At 45.7% G+C, this 19,423-nt stretch overlaps 2 protein-coding genes across 2 annotated transcripts; one reads left to right on the forward strand and one right to left on the reverse strand.

Moving 5' to 3' along the window:
- Window positions 1–364: 364 nt before the first annotated feature.
- On the forward strand, window positions 365–18,048 carry LOC125507122 (wall-associated receptor kinase 3-like). The gene is made up of 4 exons (XM_048671809.2): window positions 365–847; window positions 6,995–7,436; window positions 7,536–7,700; window positions 16,874–18,048. The coding sequence occupies exons 1-4, from the start codon at window positions 365–367 to the stop codon at window positions 18,046–18,048; spliced, it is 2,265 nt and encodes a 754-aa protein (XP_048527766.2).
- On the reverse strand, window positions 10,815–15,667 carry LOC147971954 (uncharacterized). Its single transcript, XM_087522892.1, has 2 exons — window positions 13,895–15,667; window positions 10,815–10,877 (listed from the first exon to the last, which is right to left on the reverse strand). The coding sequence occupies exons 1-2, from the start codon at window positions 15,665–15,667 to the stop codon at window positions 10,815–10,817; spliced, it is 1,836 nt and encodes a 611-aa protein (XP_087379018.1).
- Window positions 18,049–19,423: the final 1,375 nt, after the last annotated feature.

A 19,423-nucleotide genomic window follows, 5' to 3' on the forward strand; every position in this document is an offset into this window, starting at 1 on the left:
TCAATGACGAAAAAAAGATAAAAATTGTATGTAGAGGGGATGCGGCCATGCGCCGAACGGTGCATCCACAAATCCAGACGGACACGACCACATTGCCACCCTCAAACGGATGAAAAGCGGACGAAACGGACGTCCGTTTGGGGTTGCGCATTGAAGTTGGCCTTACACAACTTGCAATCAAGTCTATAAAGTCAAGGATTCGTTCCTATTTACCTATGTCTTTACAACCTCTGCTACTGCACAAATTTCCTCTCATTCGGAAACTGTTGGTGTTCATCTGTTTAGTTGTAGCCCCACGGTAACACCATGGTCATCAGCTAGGAGCTCAGGAGCATCCACACCTACCCGTTCACCGGCGCCTGCAATGATGAAGCTGGGGTATTCTCGGTTTCTTCTTTCTGGCTATATTTTCCTCAGCCTTTTAGGGATTTGGGTGGTGGCCACGGCCGTTGTACCGGCAGGCCATCGTCCCGGCTGCCCGGCGAAGTGCGGCGACGTCGACATCCCGTTCCCGTTCGGCATCGGCGAGCAGTGCGCGTTGCACAACGGCTTTAAGCTGAACTGCACGACCGTGGAAGGTGTCAAGAAGCCTCTCTGGTCCCCGCAGAAAAAAAGAAGAAGCCTCTCTGGTGGGATGTTCGAGGTGGCTAAGATCTCCTTGGCTAACGGCAAGGCAACGATGAACTCCAAGGGGATCTCGTGGCAGTGCTATTTCCCAGCAAATCGCACTATGATGTACAGAAATGCGCGGTTGAACCTCACCGAGACACCTTTCTGGATATCGGAGGTGGATAATACGGTTGTCGTCATCGGGTGCAATACTCTGGCTTATATGATCAGCTCTTCTGTAAGTACTTCTTTTAAAACTCTTCTGTAAGTACTTGGATTTCTCATAATATTGAATTGATCCGGGTGAAAATGTTTGGAGAATCAGGCTTTTTAAAATTAATTTCCAGGGTGCAAAACCTACCCGGAACAAAGTGCTGTTTATAATAACCAGGCAAATGAGAAATGACATGCTAACTTAAAAAAAATACTAAACCTTTTATGCGATGTTTTTAGATAGTTTACCTATGCTTCGCGAGCTTGTATGCATTCGTCCTAGCTACCGATTCCACCAGGTGGACGTCCGTAGCCCCGTTCTTAACATTCAGCTCAGAGAAGGCTTTGTTGGTCTCCAGCAAGTGAGATACGTTCACGTTGTGTAGACCGATAGCTTCCATGTCTTCGATCTCTTTTAAGCCTCGTTTTTAGACCCTTAAGGTGTTCTCACCCTCGTGAGCAACAATAGCCCCAAAAAATTCCAGTAATTAACTCTAATATTTATCTCTTTGTAAGTGACCTTCCGGTTCGTAGTACCTGATGTAGGTCAGGATCATGTGCTCTCACGGCATCACGTATCTCAAATGTATATCGCCCGCAAGCCCCCACTATTTGGCCTCCGATTTTATCTTAATAGCGATTACAGTTGGCATAGACGAAACACTTCTAAAAACTCTTGTGTTTCTCTCATTTCAAATTTCCCCCGAGACTAGCATAAATAGAGTATGTCATGCCACTTCCTCACATTGCCGTTGCGACGATCATGGATAGCCACCATTCTTTGACTGAGGTGAAGTCGCTCCAAGCGTCGATGTTGACATGCATAAGCCCAGGCCAAGCTTTCACCTCATTCCAGTTCGTCGAGCTTTGGGGTGGCCTTTAGGAAGTTCACCTAAATGAAGAGACCAGTGCCGAGATTACATGGAAGCTCACGGTTTGGAGGAATAGGGCTCCGCCAAATGTGTGTGTGTGTGGCGCGGGGGGGGGGGGGGGGGGGGGGCTTATCATCCAAGATCGTGTTCGAGCAGCCCACTGGGTTGCATAGAAGAGGTTGAAAAAAAAAACTATATATTCTATATCTAAATAGCTCCTAAAACATTTGTATGGAGATCATTTGATGCTTTTTGGACCAAACTTTGCAAGCTCCTAAAACATTTGCTTATAATTACATTCACGAAGTTTCAGAATTTTATGATTCTTTTTTCTATTTTTTTGAATTTACTATTCACTCCGTGGGTGCACCGAAGTTGGATGTAGTCTCTACTTTTTCGAAAGGCCCACCTCAACATGCAACAATACATAGGAAAAAAATGTCACCTCAACATGCAAACATGCACGATAATTTTCTATTCTAATATTTATATTTATTAAAAGAAAAAAAGTCCATTTTACTACCCTGAACAAAGTTGGTGGTTCACATAAAACCCTGATCTTTATTTCGGTTCTTTTTACCCCCTGAACAATTTCATACCGGACAAAATCAGTCCCTGGATGGTTTGACTTGACTGATTGCTGACGTGGGAATGGTCAATGGGCGGTTTTGACCTGCAGGCGAGTCTCCCTCGTCACGCTGGGTTGAGACAGAGGAGCTCCTCTCGAGCCTCCCATCGCAGCTGCCTCCATCCGAGCACCGCGCGCGACCCCGCCGCATCTGGATGACGCTGGCGACCGTCAGAGTTCCAAGCTGCTGCCCTGACGCCCTGCTTCTCCTTTCTCCCTTCTCTTCCCTCTCCCTTCCCGCACATCTGAACTCACTGAGATCCACCCTGCCCCCCGGCATCCATGGTCGTGCCGTCCGCCGCGCCCACCCCGCGTTCCCCTCGCCCGGACTCATCCGCGGCGGTCGACGCGTCTGCCAACGCCGCCCCGTCCCTGGACTTCGGCGACCCGGCCTCCCTCGCCGCCCTCCGCGACCTCACCGACGTCGGCGCCGCGACCCGCCTGCTCCACGAGTGCGTCGCCTACCAGCGCGCCCTCGACGCCCGCCTCAACGCGCTCCTCGCCCACCGCCCCGACCTCGACCGTGCGGCTGCCTCCCTGCTCCACTCTGCCCCGCCGTTCCTCCCGCTCGCCGCCTCCAACGCCACCGCGCTCAGGGAGTCATCCTCCTCCACCGCCGCGCTCACCGAGGTGCTCTCCTCCCGCATCCGCCACCTTGATGCGGCGCACTCGCGCGCCGAGTCCGCCCTCGCCCGTGTCGAGGCCGCGCTCGACTATTCCCGCGCGCTCGACGCTGCGCGCCACGCCCTGGCAGCCAACGACCTCGCAGCCGCCGCCACCGCAGCCCATGAGTTCCTGGCCATCGACGCGTGGTTCCCCACTGACGACAACCTCCGCCGCGACCTGCTTGACATCAAGCACCGCCTTGAGGGCTAATTTCCTCACCGAGCGCCCCCTGAGTCACTGCCAAGCGGGTCCCATTTCCTAATTAACCATGGGCTAATTTCCTGTTTCACTTAAGTTAATCCTCGTGGCCCCACCCGTAGGTCAAAACCACCATTGACCAACGCCACATCAGCTGCATGTTGAGACAAACCACCCAAAGGGGTCTTTTGTCCGGTTTGGGATTGTTCAGGGGGTAAATGAAGGAAATATTCCCTAGAGGCAATAATAAAGTTATTATTTATTTCCTTATATCATGATAAATGTTTATTATTGATGTTAGAATTGTATTAACCGGAAACATAATACATGTGTGAATACATAGACAAACAGAGTGTCACTAGTATGCCTCTACCTGACTAGCTCGTTAATCAAAGATGGTTATGTTTCCTAACCATGGACAAAGAGTTGTTATTTGATTAACGAGATCACATCATTAGTTGAATGATCTGATTGACATGACCCATTCCATTAGCTTAGCACCCGATCATTTAGTATATTGCTATTGCTTTCTTCATGACTTATACATGTTCCTATGACTATGAGATTATGCAACTCCCGTTTACTAGAGGAACACTTTGTGTGCTACCAAATGTCACAACGTAACCGGGTGATTATAAAGGAGCTCTACAGGTGTCTCCAAAGGTACATGTTGGGTTGGCGTATTTCGAGATTAGGATTTGTCACTCCGATTGTCGGAGAGGTATCTCTGGGCCCTCTCGGTAATGCACATCACATAAGCCTTGCAAGCATTGCAACTAATGAGTTAGATGCGAGATGATGTATTACGAAACGAGTAAAGAGACTTGCCGGTAACGAGATTGAACTAGGTATTGAGATACCGACGATCGAATCTCGGGCAAGTAACATACCGATGACAAAGGGAACAACGTATGTTGTTATGCGGTCTGACCGATAAAGATCTTCGTAGAATATGTAGGAGCCAATATGAGCATCCAGGTTCCGCTATTGGTTATTGACCGGAGACGTGTCTCGTTCATGTCTACATTGTTCTCGAACCCGTAGGGTCCGCACGCTTAAGGTTTCGATGACAGTTATATTATGAGTTTATGAGTTTTGATGTACCGAAGGAGTTCGGAGTCCCGGATGAGATCGGGGACATGACGAGGAGTCTCGAAATGGTCGAGACGTAAAGATCGATATATTGGACGACTATATTCGGACATCGGAAAGGTTCCGAGTGGTTCGGGTATTTTTCGGAGTACCGGGGAGTTACGGGAATACGGGAGAAAAAGTATATGGGCCTTATTGGGCTTTAGGAGAGAGGGAGAGGCAGGCCGCGCGCCCCCCCAAGGCCTAGTCCGAATTGGACTAGGGGGAGGGGCTGCGCCCCCTCCTTCTTTCTCTTCCCTCTTCCCCTTCTTTGTCTCCTACTCCTACTACATGGAAGGACTCCTAGTTGGACTAGGAAAAGGGGAATCCTACTCCCGATGGGAGTAGGACTCCCCTAGGGCGCGCCATAGAGAGGGCCGGCCCTCCCCTCCTCCACTCCTTTATATACGGGGGCAGGGGGCACCCCATAGACACACAAGTTGATTTTCGTGATCGTTCCTTAGCCGTGTGCGGTGCCCCCCCTCCACGATATTACACCTCGGTCATATTGTAGCGGTGCTTAGGCGAAGCCCTGCGACGGTTGAACATCAAGATCGTCACCACGCCGTCGTGCTGACGGAACTCCTCCCCGAAGCTTTGCTGGATCGGAGCCCGGGGAGCGTCATCGAGCTGAACGTGTGCCAAGAACTCGGAGGTACCGGAGTAACGGTGCTTGGATCGGTTGGACCGGAAAGACGTACGACTACTTCCTCTACGTTGCATCAACGCTTCCGCTTCGGTCTACGAGGGTACGTAGACAACACTCTCCCATCTCGTTGCTATGCATCACCATGATCTTGCGTGTGTGTAGGAATTTTTTTAAAATTACTACGTTCCCCAACAGTAAAGGGAACCGAAATAAAGATCAGGGGGTAATGTGAACCACCAACTTTGTTCAGGGTAGTAAAATAGACTTTTTTCTTATTAAAAAATATATAACTATACAATAATCAAACAAGCAAATAATTTGTATTTTCAGTTTTGATTGAAATATATTACAAAAAAATCTGCAACAGCGTGCGAGGTATCGTCTAGATCCCCACTAACATACTTTTCTCAACATGCAACTATGTCAGTTTAACGTACAATCATGCATGAGAAAAGACCCACCACAACATGCAACTATGTATGCCAAAAGGTTCAAATGCTTTAATTAGATTATGCTACTTAATTCAATAAAAACTTAATAATTATATGCATTTTAACTATATTATGCTACCTATATTCAATAAGTACTATATAATTATAGAGTAATTAATTATATGTATTTTTTACTTTCAGCCTTATATTATTAATGGAAATATTCATGTTTGTGTAACCAAATATCATTGAAATATATGGCAACCACTATTATCGACGTTGTACTTTTTGTTTCTATTGTGTTTGATAGGCCTCATGGTGCTTTTGTATATCTTGTAGTGCTTTAGACCTAGTTTAGATAGGTGTGGTGTGTCATTTGTACACGTTTTCGTTCGGTTTCCCTTCAGTAAACCGAACAGTTTCAGCTATCGGCTTCTTCCGCAATGGAATTTTAGTCGTTCTCCCGGTAACTTAAATAAAAACTAAGTAGTTTATTCCACTAACATATTTATCTCAACGTTTTCGTCTCAAAATAAAAAAAATTATCTCAACGTACAACTAGGCCACCTGAACATCCAACCATGCATGGAAAAACACTCATCTCAACAAGCAACAATGCATGCAAAAAGGCTCAAATATTTAAATTATATTATACTCCCTCCGTCCCATAATATAAGAGCGTAGTATTACTTATATTAAATGAATACTTTATAATTATAAAATAATTATACAATAATTATATGTACAATTATATTATGCTACTTATATTCAATAAATACTTATAATTATAGAATAATCAATTGCATGTATTTTTTACTTTTAGCCTTATAGCATCCATCCAAATATTCATGTTTATATAATCAAATATCACTAAAATATATTGCATCCAATCATGCATGGAAAAAGGGTCACCTCAACATGCAACCATGGAAAAAGGATCAAATGTTTTAATTATATTATGCCACTTATATTCTATAAATAATTTATAATCATACAATACATTTCATTATTTTATGATACTTATATATAATAAATAATTTATTAATTATATAAGAATTATATATAATTTAATTATATTTTGCTAGTCATGTTTAATAAATAATTTATAATTATACAATTATTCTATGCATGTTCATTATATTATGCTACTTATATTCAATAAATAATTTATAATTATATGAATATTATGTGTATTTTAGTTATATTTTGCTAGTCATATTCAATAGATACTTCATAACTATACAATAATTATATGTATTTTTACTTTTGGCCTTCTTTTATTAATCCTAGTATTCATGTCTATACAAACAAATATCACTGAAATGTATCCAAACCAATTCCCATAGCAACACGCGGGGTATCCTATAATTGTGGCATATTCTCTTCAAGTGTAGATATTCATACAACTTCTTATTAAACACCCCTGCAAAAAAAGAGCTTCTTGTTAAACTCCAGTTCATTCAGACTATTCCAATACGGTCTCAGCTAGAACTTCCACCAGTTATAATATAAAATAAAATTAAGACATAGGACATTATCCCCTCACTAGTAGTGTAAGTTTGGCTCAAGACTTCACATATACATTTTCCACGTGCAGTATGTAATAGGTTGCGTCTCCACCTGCGAGGGCGCACCCCTGGAGGATGGTACATGTTCTGGCGCCGGTTGCTGCCAAGCCGATGTCCCGAAAGGCATACAATATTATAATGGTTATTTCAACGAAAACTACAACACCACAAAGACTTCACAAGACATCACCTGCAGCTACATAACGGTGATGGAAAAAGCAGCTTTCAACTTCAAAACTAGCTATGTCAAATCCACAGTGTTTTATGATACATACAAGGGCAAAGTTCCTATTGTCCTGAACTGGCAAATAGCAGAATCGGCTTGTGTGGACGCTAAGAAGAACACAAGTTCCTACGCATGTGTCAGCAACCACAGTGCGTGTGTTGATTCCACCACCCACAAGCCAGGTTATCGCTGCAAGTGCTCTGATGGGTATGAAGGCAACCCTTACCTCGCCGGTGGATGCCAAGGTTCCTTCACTTTTACTCTTCCTTGTGCATTGACAATGACCTCACATAAGAATCAATTGTATACACTGTTTAAAACTACAAACAATTGTTTGGTTCCAGATATCGATGAGTGCGGGCGCCCTACCAATCCTTGTGGCGATGGTATATGCAAGAACACGCCGGGAAACTACAGCTGCTCATGCCATCCAGGGAATTATATGACGAATGCCGTTTGCGTGCCAATTCAAAAGAAGCCTTCCCGTTTTCAGGCAATGCCTGTTGTAGGTAAGCTCGTGTGTACTGTATCGTGAGGACCAAACTAACATCACTTGCGGGCAATTATTTATTTTCTTTAGAAGCAAGTCGTGTTTGGCCAAATTTCTAGTCTCTCTGTTCGCAAATATATATATGATTGTCTTTTTACCAATCAAACATTATAAAGTTTGGCCATCACTACTGAAATTTTTACTATAACATAAAATTTATAGTACTAGATTCATTATGGAACATACTATTATGATGCATAGAGTTTATTAAAAAACATATTTTCATACAAAATGATGCTCAAAATATGCCCTGTATAATTATTATGTCCAAAATGATCGTGTGTCTATGTTCAAAACAATATACATGTGCCATAGGTGGGAGTAATTGGTGTTTTCAATTTCTCTTCAACAATATATAATACTTTTAAGTGGCCACTACACATGGGAATTAATTCATCTCGAACAAATACCTCATGCAGGTGGATGTTTTTTCAAAACTATCATGTTTTTTGTAGCAATTTCAGAAACTATAGGACGTAATGCAAAAAAACCAAAACTAGTAGCCCGTCGGCCATTCTTTGGCCGAAGTAGTACTTTTCGGCCAGAGCTAGGCCGAAGTAGTACTTTTCGGCCAGAGCTAGGCCAAAGTAGTACTTTTCGCCCACACTTAGACCGAAATAGACTTTTTGGTCAAGTCTAGGCCGAAAAGTCACTTTTTGGTCATCCCTAGGCCGAAGTTGCATGGCTCATGCTGAATTGTATTCTGTTGCCACCCGTTTCCCGCCCACCCCTTCCCGCCACCCGTTTCCCGCCAACCCCTTCCCGCCTTATTTTCCCGCCAATCCGTTCCCGCCTTATTTTCCCGCCAATCCCTTCCCGCCTTATTTGCCCGCCAATCCCTTCCCGCCAACCCTTTCCCGCCATACCGCAGTTATTCTTTCCCGCCATTTTCTCCTCTATATCTATAAAACCCCCTTCAGGCGGAGGTGGATAAGCATTCCAGTGTAGTGTAGTCGAGATGTCCCATTATCCATTCGATCCTAGTTTTCACCCTGAGATGAGCAGCACTCTGCTGAGTCTAGCTACCGATTTCAGGATGGACAATAGGATAGTTCCATGGGACGAACTCACCGGTAGTGACACCATAATGAATGAGTTGGCTCACCAACTACGTAGGTCTGGGTGGCCTGAAAGGACCTATGAGGAGGTACGTCAAGAACTTCTTAGGTTGCATGAAAGATGGAAGAAGGTGGTGGAGCCGAAGAGTGAAACTTTCAAAAGGACTGCAGAAAAGCATCCATTTTTATGGACTGAGGAGAGCGAGGACGACGATGATATCTTCATGCCACCGCTTCCGGGTTCTGCATCGTCGAAGGGCAAGAGTTCTGCATCGTCCAAAGGAAAGAGTTCTGCATCCGCGAAGGGCAAGAGTTTTGTATCGACCAAGGGCAAGAGTTCTGCATCGACGAAGGGCAAGAGGAGCGCATCGTCGAAGGGCAAGAGGGCTGCATCAACGGAGGATGACGATGATGACTTCATGTAGTATGTAAGATGTATTCCAGTTGTACCGTTTCATTCAGATGTATTTGCATTATTAGTTTGTATTTTATTATTGTAAGGCATTATGTTCTATCTGAATTTCATTTTGTAGTATGTAAGATGTATTGCACAAGTTGTATCTTAATTATCGGTTGTAGTCTATTTGGAAATGTAACTGAAATAAGAATGCGAATTAATAGTAATATGTCTCTCGCATACATAAAACAATATATGTCTCCTGATCACATAGAAGCAAGTGCGATAGTAACACATACATGAAGCATGTCTCATACATAAATACTGACACACAGCTGCGAATAGTCTGAAACTAACATAGATAATGAGTCATACATAGATAGATAAGCATATCACTGCGGGGGACGACGACGAGTCTGGGTCTTCCTCGGGCGAGGACCCGAAGGCGATAAGCGCTGAGGCGGTGGACGAGGCTCGCGATAACCACGACCATAGTTAACCTCGTCTGTCACGGTCTGTGTCTCCTGCGTCGGTGGTGGTGGTGGAGTGTGAAACACTGTCTGCGAGAAGCCATAAATGTTTGTAGCTTGGTCATCATCCTCGCGGTCGCCCTCAAAGTACGAAGCACCACCACTAAGGATCGGTGACTGCTCTGAATGCATGAACGGCTGCGACTGGTTGCCGCCTGCGGTAAAGTAAAATTGATACGAATGCATGAACGAAGCACCACCAGTAAGCATCAGTGACTGCTGAGAATGCAAGAACGATTACTACACTGTTCAAAAGAATGTAGTGAGTAGTGTTACCTAGATTCATCTGCTGATGCCAGTAAGCGCTCCCTAGCTGTGAAGGAGGTGGCTCATGCCAGGAAGAGCTCCCTGGCTGTGAAGGAGGTGGATCATGCCAGGAAGAGCTCCCTGGCTGTGAAGGAGGTGGCTCATGCCAGGAAGATCTCCCTGGCTGTGAAGGATGAGGTTCTGCACGGTGCACAGAGGGTCGTGGTTCTGAACGGTGCACAGAGGGTCGTGGTTCTGAATGTTGTACAGAGGGACGTGGCGGACGATGTGCTGGAGGAGGAAGTGCAACATCCGAAGTCCGTCTACACGTAACAGCTGCGTAAATCCCGCGTAGCTTGTCATCAAGACGCCCCAACCATGAGACGCCCTCTCACGGTGGGATAGTTTCTCCCCTCTGAAAGCGCCGCATTAAAGCGGAAACCTCCTCTCGCGCCTGTACTGTCAAGTCACCCTGTACACAAAGAATGAACCAATTATATGCTCGTTGTATGATAGACACCACGAATAGACAACCAAGCGAATATGTCCAGATTAACAAAAGACTTAACATATGAGAACCAAGGCATTTACCGCGTGGTGTCTGGTTCCCACAACAGAGGCAGTTGGGTACATATCGCTGGTGAGAGGGGTTTCGATCTGATCAGGAGCAGCTGATGGAACCAAGTAGATCCTTGTTGTATGCCGGTAACGCTGCAGATACAACCCGAACATTTCCCAGTTAAAGGGCCGAACCTCACCCCAGATATTTGTCGCAGCGGTAGTCCATTCGTCAACGTAAGGGGTAATGCTCTCAAGCCAATAAGCCATGGACTTGTTTCCTCCTAGGCGACTGTCCCTGAGATTGACATGCGCGATACATGATTAGGTATATTATGAATGCAGAGCTGCCAACTAAAATAGTATTAGTACTTACTTGTGCACGTGGTCTGGCAAGTGTGGAATATCTGGAATCTCAGGCTGTTGATATAGACCGAGCTGTCTCATCACCCTATGAAGAGACATCTCCTCAACCGTCACGTCGAACACCAACTTGGCCTTAGTCATCCAAAAGTGCCGATCTCTAGTGCACAATCCAGAAATCCCAACTGGGTACCTCGATGATATAGCCTGAGGCGAGTATGGCTCCCAAATAACTTGATCCTCGTGCAAACTATCAAACTGCGCCATGAAGGACGGGTAGCATCCCCTAACCTGAGTATGCACAAACTGTCTCTGTGCATGACAACAAATAAGCATTAGTAATACTATTGAATGGCAAGAAATAATTGAATTAATTGTTACTCCCTCCGTCCAAAAAAACTTGTCATCGAAATGGACAAAAAAGGGTGTATCTAGAACTAAAATACATCTAGATACATTCCTTTTTATTCATTTTGATGACAAGTATTTCCGGACGGAGGGAGTAATTAATATAAAAGTACCTCTCGCCGTGTCCAAACAGATCCCATAGTAGGTAAGTCGCCGATAGCAGGCACATAAGTCCCAGCTAAGTCCTCCAAACCAAAAGGTTTATCAATGTAGACATAGGGTCGTCCAATAGGGAACCTCTCGTATGACCAAAGCTGCAACAATAATGGACATCCAACAAGACTAGATTTTCTAGACTTCAACAAGCAAGCTTTGCACAGGCCTCTGTACGTAGCCGCTAACACAGCAGAACCAAAACTCCTCTGTAGAATATCCGCAGGGCAACGTGCGTCAGCTATCTCTCGTGCAATACCGATGAGTCGTGCCTCGACAGTGGTCACGTGGTTCTCCGTAAACATTGTCTTGCCGAATAGCCAAAGAATATATGCCTCTAGGGACCGGTCAATCTGAGCCTCCGACAACTCAACGTCGGGATGTCCTAACGAGACAATCTACATAGAAACGTAATAATTGTATGAACATCGGACAACTAAAAAACAACATTTGTTTAAGTGGCCGTGGTGGTTACCTGAAACTGGCTCAACCATCTAAAAAGAGGTCCATGAGGATCGTTGTCTATAGCCCTAGCAGTCGGGACTGCAGCCAAAAAACGGGTCTGCGTCGCTGCTTGCCACCCAGATTCTGCCTCTAAGGGACCTATGGCAGCACCGGCCAGAGGTAATCCCAACAAGTAAGACACATCCTGTAAAGTAGGCGCCATCTCTCCCCAAGGAAAGTGAAACGTATGTGTTTCTGGTCTCCATCTATCTACTAAGCAGGTAAGGAGTGACTTGTCGTAAGAGAAATGTCTCACTTGCCTCTTGTGTAACTGCAATGGTTCACCTGCCTCATCTAAGTCCGGACCATCAATCCACTCATCCAATGTACCCTCAACCAGCCGTGCCAAGGGTAGAAGTCCAGCCCAACTTAACCTACAAAATAAAAAGATTGTTAGCGGTTATGACAAGTATGTCAAACATAGTAAGTCATTATATGGTCTCCATTATATGCACACATACCTATCAACCCATGAATCGTGTATCAGCCAGTTAGTCTTTGGGGTACGAGTGACCAACACGTCTAAGTTGTTGCCCGCTTCCGTAAGGGCGCCCCGGTGCTTTCTATCGATGTTACCATTAAGCAACGGATACGAAGACATATCTGCAATTCAAACAACAAATCTCAGGTGCAAATAAAACATAGTATGACATATTACAAATTATAACATAGTCCTGACATATTACGAATTAAAACATAGTCCTGACATATTACATATTAAAACATAGTCCTGACATATTACATATTAAAACATAGTCCTGACATATTACATATTAAAACATAGTCCTGACATATTACATATTAAAACATAGTCCTCACATATTACAAATTAAAACATAGTCCTGACATATTACATATTAAAACCCACTACGGCACATTATATAGCTTGTGAGTTATTTCTTCCTCGTCCGCCCCTTCGGCCTCGACTGCCACGACCACGCCCGCCTCTTGGTCCTGTTGTCGCAGCCATCGATGTGGAAGCACTCGTCGATGCGGAAGCACCATCTTTGTTCAGGCCGGGACAATATTTCATCCTATGCCCATAACCCGCGCATAACAAACATTGTTTGGTTGCTCCACCAGCTTCAGACTGGTCCATATCGTTCCGGATACGACGGGCCTTTCGTCTGCCCCTACTTGTTCGCCGAAGGTCTGGATGCGGGATGTACACTCTCTCACCGTCGTTTACCTTGTTGAAATTGCCGACGACTCTAAACCCTGTCATCTCGCCTGTCCAGGTGTTGAGCACTGCCTCTTTTAAATAGTATGGGGACACGAAGGATATAGCATCCAACTGAATCTGGCCACAGGCAGCCAACACATGAGAGCAAGGTAGGTGCAGCAACTTCGGTTTGTTGCATGTACACTCACACGTTGGATGAAATTCCGTTCCAATTTTTACCTCGTGTGTCTTCAACTCATTTCCAGAACCAAAACCATCGGTAGGAAGCTGAACCTCATACCTCCTTTCTTGATTCCCTATGAGTCTGACACTGTGCTTCTTTGCTTTCTCTATCTTCTTTGCCATGTATTCCATTACACGGATACAATAAGGTGTGTTCTGATTATCTTCAATATGCTTCTTTGCTAACTCGTGCCTTTCTCTGAAATATCTCAAAGTGCCATGGAATACAGCCTCCACAATAGCGGTGAGTGGCAATGCTCTATTCCCTCTCAGCACAAAGTTATACACCTCTGCAAGATTGGTTGTCATGTGGCCATACCTAGCTCCATGTGTGTCATGCAGCAAAGACCAATTCATTCGAGGCTTTTTCTCTATCCACTCAGAAAAATTCTTTATTGCCCTTCCCTTCTTTCTCTTAGTATTAGGAGGGTCAATTGCTGGCAAGTCACAAAGACCAACTGGCTCCTCTAGCTCCGCGATGAGTGCTGCTAATTTAACCTGATCTTCTTCCATTTTCTTCCTTGCACGGACCTGCTTCTTAGTAAACTCATCTAGTTTTGACCAAATAAATTCATATTTCCGCTGCTGGCTCTGCTTGCATAATTTTTTGAACAAGTTCATCAACCGCTTGTTCTTGAACTGTGACAAAAAATTAGCCCCAAGATGGCGCATGCACCACCGGCTCTGCAAGTCCCTCCAAGGTGTTGGTTCGTCATCTGCTGGATTCCGAAGTGTCTTCACGGCCTTCAATATACCAGCATGTCTGTCATGAATGACACACACGTTTGGTCGGTCCTTCACGATGGCAATTTTCACTTGGCGGAAGAACCAAACCCAGCTGAGAAAGTTCTCACCCTCCACAAATGCCATGGCAAGTGGGATGATTTGATTGTTCCCGTCCACACCAATAGCAGTCAGGATTTGCCCTCTATACTGACCGGTCAGGAATGTACCATCCACAAACATAACAGGAGGACAATGCCGGAAAGCTTCGATGCACATAGCAAATGAGAAGAACACTCGTTTCAACACCTTGAAATCTGGTATACTCAGCAACCTCATGTGTTGTACATTCACATAAGTGCCGGGATTCCTCTCCTTCAGTATGCCCAGGAGACGGACACCATTATCATATGAGTCGAAGAACGTCCCAAACCTTTCCTCCATAGCCTTCTGCTTAGCCCTCCAAGCCTTCCCATAAGGAATGACATAATTCCATCTGACCTTCACTGCTGTCTGGATGTGTTTTGCTTCCATATCTTTCTTCTCTACTATCTCAGTATACATGAGTTGCGCAATGAGACTTGAAGTCAGGTTCGGATGCTTCACCAGCAGGTTCGTCCTCACACAATTATGTGGGACGACAATGGTGACAACCCAGTGGATGTCATACTTCGGCACGTGACCGTGCACCTTCCCAGGACAACCTGTTACAACACATTTCACGGTATAGTTTGTTGGACTTGATATGTGTGTCTTGAAAACCCTCTGTGTAGACATAGCCCACTTTATCACCGCATACTTCAATTTTTTCTTTGTATCAAACATAGCCCCTATTTGTACTTGGTTCAGATTATACTGCCATGGAGTCTCATGGCCATCGTTCACCGTAAGGCCAGTGGATATGTCCTGCTCCCATGCAGAAGGGATCGGTACCTCAACTTCATCCTCAGAATTTTCAGAATCCAGTTCCTCCACCAATCCATCCTCGTCCTCTTCCTCCATCACCCTCTGCATTTCATCCCCTTCCTCATCCCCATCAGCAAAACCAGAAACAGCTAATATTATCGACTGGCTACTCTGCCCAGTATCAGGACCACAAACATTGTGTGGCACGTACTCTGACTCTTTCTCCGGTTGGCTAGCATCCACATCTTGTGGCTGTGACCCGGATAAAACAATCTCGTTAGCCACTTCACTGCCTTGGCCGGGTTCATACCCCCTGTGGAGTTGTACGGTATTCTCCTCCTTCGGCACAGGTTGCACAAGTGCATATGGGTGGATTCTTCGGTCTCGGCAGCGTCTTAACAGGGACAACCAATGCTGGCTCCTATCTACTGGCATCAACTCCCACTTGACATTTTTACAAGATTTGGTCCACAATGCATGAATACTGACGGAACATACTTCAGGATCCAGACCGAAACTAGTTGTCAACCAGTACTTCAACTGTCTAATGTCCAGTCTGTCCGGGTCAGCTAGTGTTATGACGCCATTTTTAAACTCGCTAAGATCAACCCCCAACTCATTATATCGAACATTACCAGCGCCGTAGTAAACATTCAGATTTACTGATTCAGACATTTTCACCTGTCAGACATTGCCATCTTCTCATTAATCACAACGAACTATGCGCTAAAATGCCTCCAAAAATATATTAACACTAAATTTCACAATATGACTTATATACACTAACTAAACTATATTAATCACAATATACACTAATATTATCCGCTACACGAACTATGCGTTAAAATGCCTCCAAAAATATATTAACACTAAAATTCACAATATACACTAATATTATCCGCTACACGAACTATGCGCTAAAATGCCTCCAAAAATATATTAACACTAAAATTCACGATATACACTAATATTATCCGCTACACGAACTATGCGCTAAAATGCCTCCTAAATTAAATTAACACTGAAATTCACAACGAACACTAATATTATCCGCTAGACGAACTATGCGCTAATATTTACATAATATTTGTGACGACGTGATTATACCTTCGAAGTGTGTGTCCGCTTCTTGCTTCTCTCTTTGACTCAGCGACACCAGCCACCTCGCAAAGTACTTGCACCACCGGAGAACGACAACGCCGCCCCCGACGACCGGAGGTTCAACTCCGGTCAGCCCCCAACCTGCTCCTCCTCCTCACCACCTCCTCCTCTGCAGCTGCTGCTACTAGTCACCACCACCAACCCATCCTCCTCTCCACCATGGCTCCTCCTCCCCACCATGGCTGCTCCTCTCCAAACACATCAAAAACTATACCATAGCAAAAAATAACACCGTAGGCCGGTGGAGATTGCTATGATCTACCGATTCTGTGGGTTGGATTTGTAAATGTGTGGCAAATGGAGGAGATCGGCGCGGGGGGGAGTTCTACAGAGAAGAACTGAGAGAGAGAAAGGGAAACGAAGAACAGGCGCAGGGGCGAACGACGGTGCTTAGCCGCACCTTTTCGGTCGAAGCCTGGCCGAAAAGGTCTTCGGTCGAAGCCTGGCCGAAAAGGCCAGCTTCAGTCACCTGTGGGCCGAAAACGGCCCAGTTCGGCCGCGTAGCAACCGAAGCTACTATTTTCGGCCGGGCCCCCGCCAACAGCGAGTTTTCGGCCCAAGCGCGGCCGAAAAGCCTACTTCGGCCACACCCTGGCCGAAAACTCCCTTTTCGGCCCACTCCTGGCCGACGGGCTACTAGTTTTGCGTTTTTTTCATTCTGCGCTATAGTTTCCGAAATTGCTACAAAAAACATGATAGTTTTGAAAAAAAATCATGCAGGTGCAAGTGTGGGACTTGTGGTCCTTGTGATTGCTGTAGCATGTGCATGCTTGATCCAAGAGAGAAGAAAGCTACAGAATATGAAACTGGCCTACTTTCGGCAGCACGGTGGTACGATATTATTTGAAGAGATGAAGTCACAGCAATGCAATGCATTCAGAATCTTCTCAGAAGAAGAATTGCAGCAAGCCACGAACAGGTTTAGTGAAAAACAAGTCATTGGTCGGGGAGGCCATGGAACTGTCTACAAGGGGCTTCTCAAGAGTAATGTTGAAGTAGCAGTCAAGAGATGCATGACAATCGACGAGCAACATAAGAAAGAATTCGGCAAAGAAATGCTGATACTAGCCCAGATCAACCACAGAAATGTCGTGAAGCTCCTCGGGTGTTGCCTGGAGGTGGAAGTCCCCATGCTGGTGTACGAGTTCGTCCCAAATGGCACGCTCTTTGACCTCATCCACAGCAACCATGGCTGGCGCATCTCATTGGCCACTCGCTTGGACATCGCCCACGACTCTGCCGAGGCACTCTCCTACCTTCATTCGGGGGCTTTGACTCCGATTCTCCATGGTGATGTTAAATCATCCAACATTCTTCTCGATGATAACCACAAAGCTAAAGTCTCCGACTTTGGCGCCTCCATCCTTGCACCAACCGACGAGTCCCAGTTTGTCACACTTGTGCAAGGAACTTGTGGGTACCTCGACCCAGAATACATGCAAACATGTCAGTTGACAGACAAGAGTGACGTGTACAGCTTTGGTGTTGTTCTTCTGGAGCTGCTCACATGCAAGAAGCCATTTAATCTCGATGCCCTTGGGCAGGAGAAGAGCCTATCAATGATGTTTATGTCTGTGATGAAGGAGAATAGGCTTGAGGTTATCTTGGATGATGGGATCAAGGACGAGGACGACATGGAGATTCTTGAGGAGATTGCGGAGCTGGCAAAGCATTGTTTGGAGATGTCCGGTGAGAACAGGCCATCAATGAAGGAAGTCGCAGAGAAGCTCGACAGGCTGAGGAAGGTGATGCATCATCCATGGGTGCAACAGAACCCTGAAGAGATGGAAAGCTTACTTGGGGAACCCTCGGCAATGGTCCACTCGACGATTGTCAGTGATCAATATTTCAGCATCGAGAAGAAAGTTGTGACTAATCTGCAATCAGAGCATTGATTAATAGCATCTAATTATTTTGTATCAAAACAATCAATCAATTTGTATATGTACATTATCTATTTCTCGTTATCTTTGTCAATTGTACTGGGACTTCTGATTGTATTATAATCGACCGATGTATGATGCCTATCCATATGGAAGAACTGCAGATACATCACAAAGTTAAAACCATCAACTAATTCTCCAGTATAAAACCTAGTGTTACAGCAGGTTCAGACTAGTTGTCACATACCAGATTCACGGAAATATTTACATGTCACATGTAAGCTAGCTAGCCACATGTCTAGACGTTCTTGGAAGGATTACAAGGATCCCTTTCGAAACGTAGAGCTACAAGAGAATCTTGTTTGCTCATATTTTTTCGAAGTTAAATCGGAGAGTTGCAGGCCATCTTAATCTGAACGTGATGGACGCACACATGAAACGATGAGAGAGGGAGAGGCGGAGACCAGGTCGCCTGAAGTGACCGGAATCTCACCGCCGTCACCCTCACCCTCATCCTCACCGCATCGCTGCGCTAGGGGGTCAAACCCGGTCCGTTCACGATCTCCTAATACATCTGCGGAGGCGCCGTCGGAGAGAAAGGAGGGGTCTACGGGATCGGGGGGGACCGTGATGATCCACAGCGTCAGATCGGGCAGGAGGAGCGGCGGTGGATGCAATGGCGCGCTTCGTTCTCCATCGGGATGGATCCGGGCGGCTGGATCGAAGGGCGGCTTCGATTCACCCCTCATTCTAGATGGATGGTTCTTCTCGATCTGGAGAACGACGTCCTCGCCGGCGAGTATCTTCCAGACGGAGAGATGATTGAGGTAGGTCTTCATTTCAAACTTGATGATTATGACATAGTTGTTGGCGAGTGTGTGCAGATTGTCGTACGACCGAAGGCATCGGAGATGATTGTTCTGACGGAGCCGATCCAGGCACGCCTGGGAGGACGGTTTTGGGCGCTTCTGGAGAGCGATGACGAAGACCAAGCGGAGTGTCATGCACCCACCAGAGTCATGGCCTCGTCGGGTGTCGGTCCGCTGCCATCGCCGGAGCCCATGAGTAAGATCGTTTGGCGTCGTTCTAAATTTGAAAATTCCAAGCCGGCCATGAAGCCATGGATCGGACCGATCCCTAAGGTAATGAGAGAACCGGTGACCTTGTCACAATTTTTGCCGGACAATTGGACTATGGTTACGAGAAAGAAGAAGAATGGAAAGTTTAGCCGGCCACCGCTGCCGCCAAGATCGCCGGTGGCGAGATCGGCGAGTACTGTTCGAGCAGCCAGACGGGCTCGTTTGAATATGCTATTGGGTCGTGGACCTGGTTTGGATGTTACGCCATATGGAACGATGGTCGTGGGTCTTTCAGGTTCGGGCGAGGC

The sequence above is a fragment of the Triticum urartu genome, chromosome 5A (genome assembly GCF_056163025.1).
Source record: "Triticum urartu cultivar PI428250 chromosome 5A, HENAU_Tu73, whole genome shotgun sequence".
NCBI classification, from domain to species: Eukaryota; Viridiplantae; Streptophyta; class Magnoliopsida; order Poales; family Poaceae; genus Triticum; species Triticum urartu.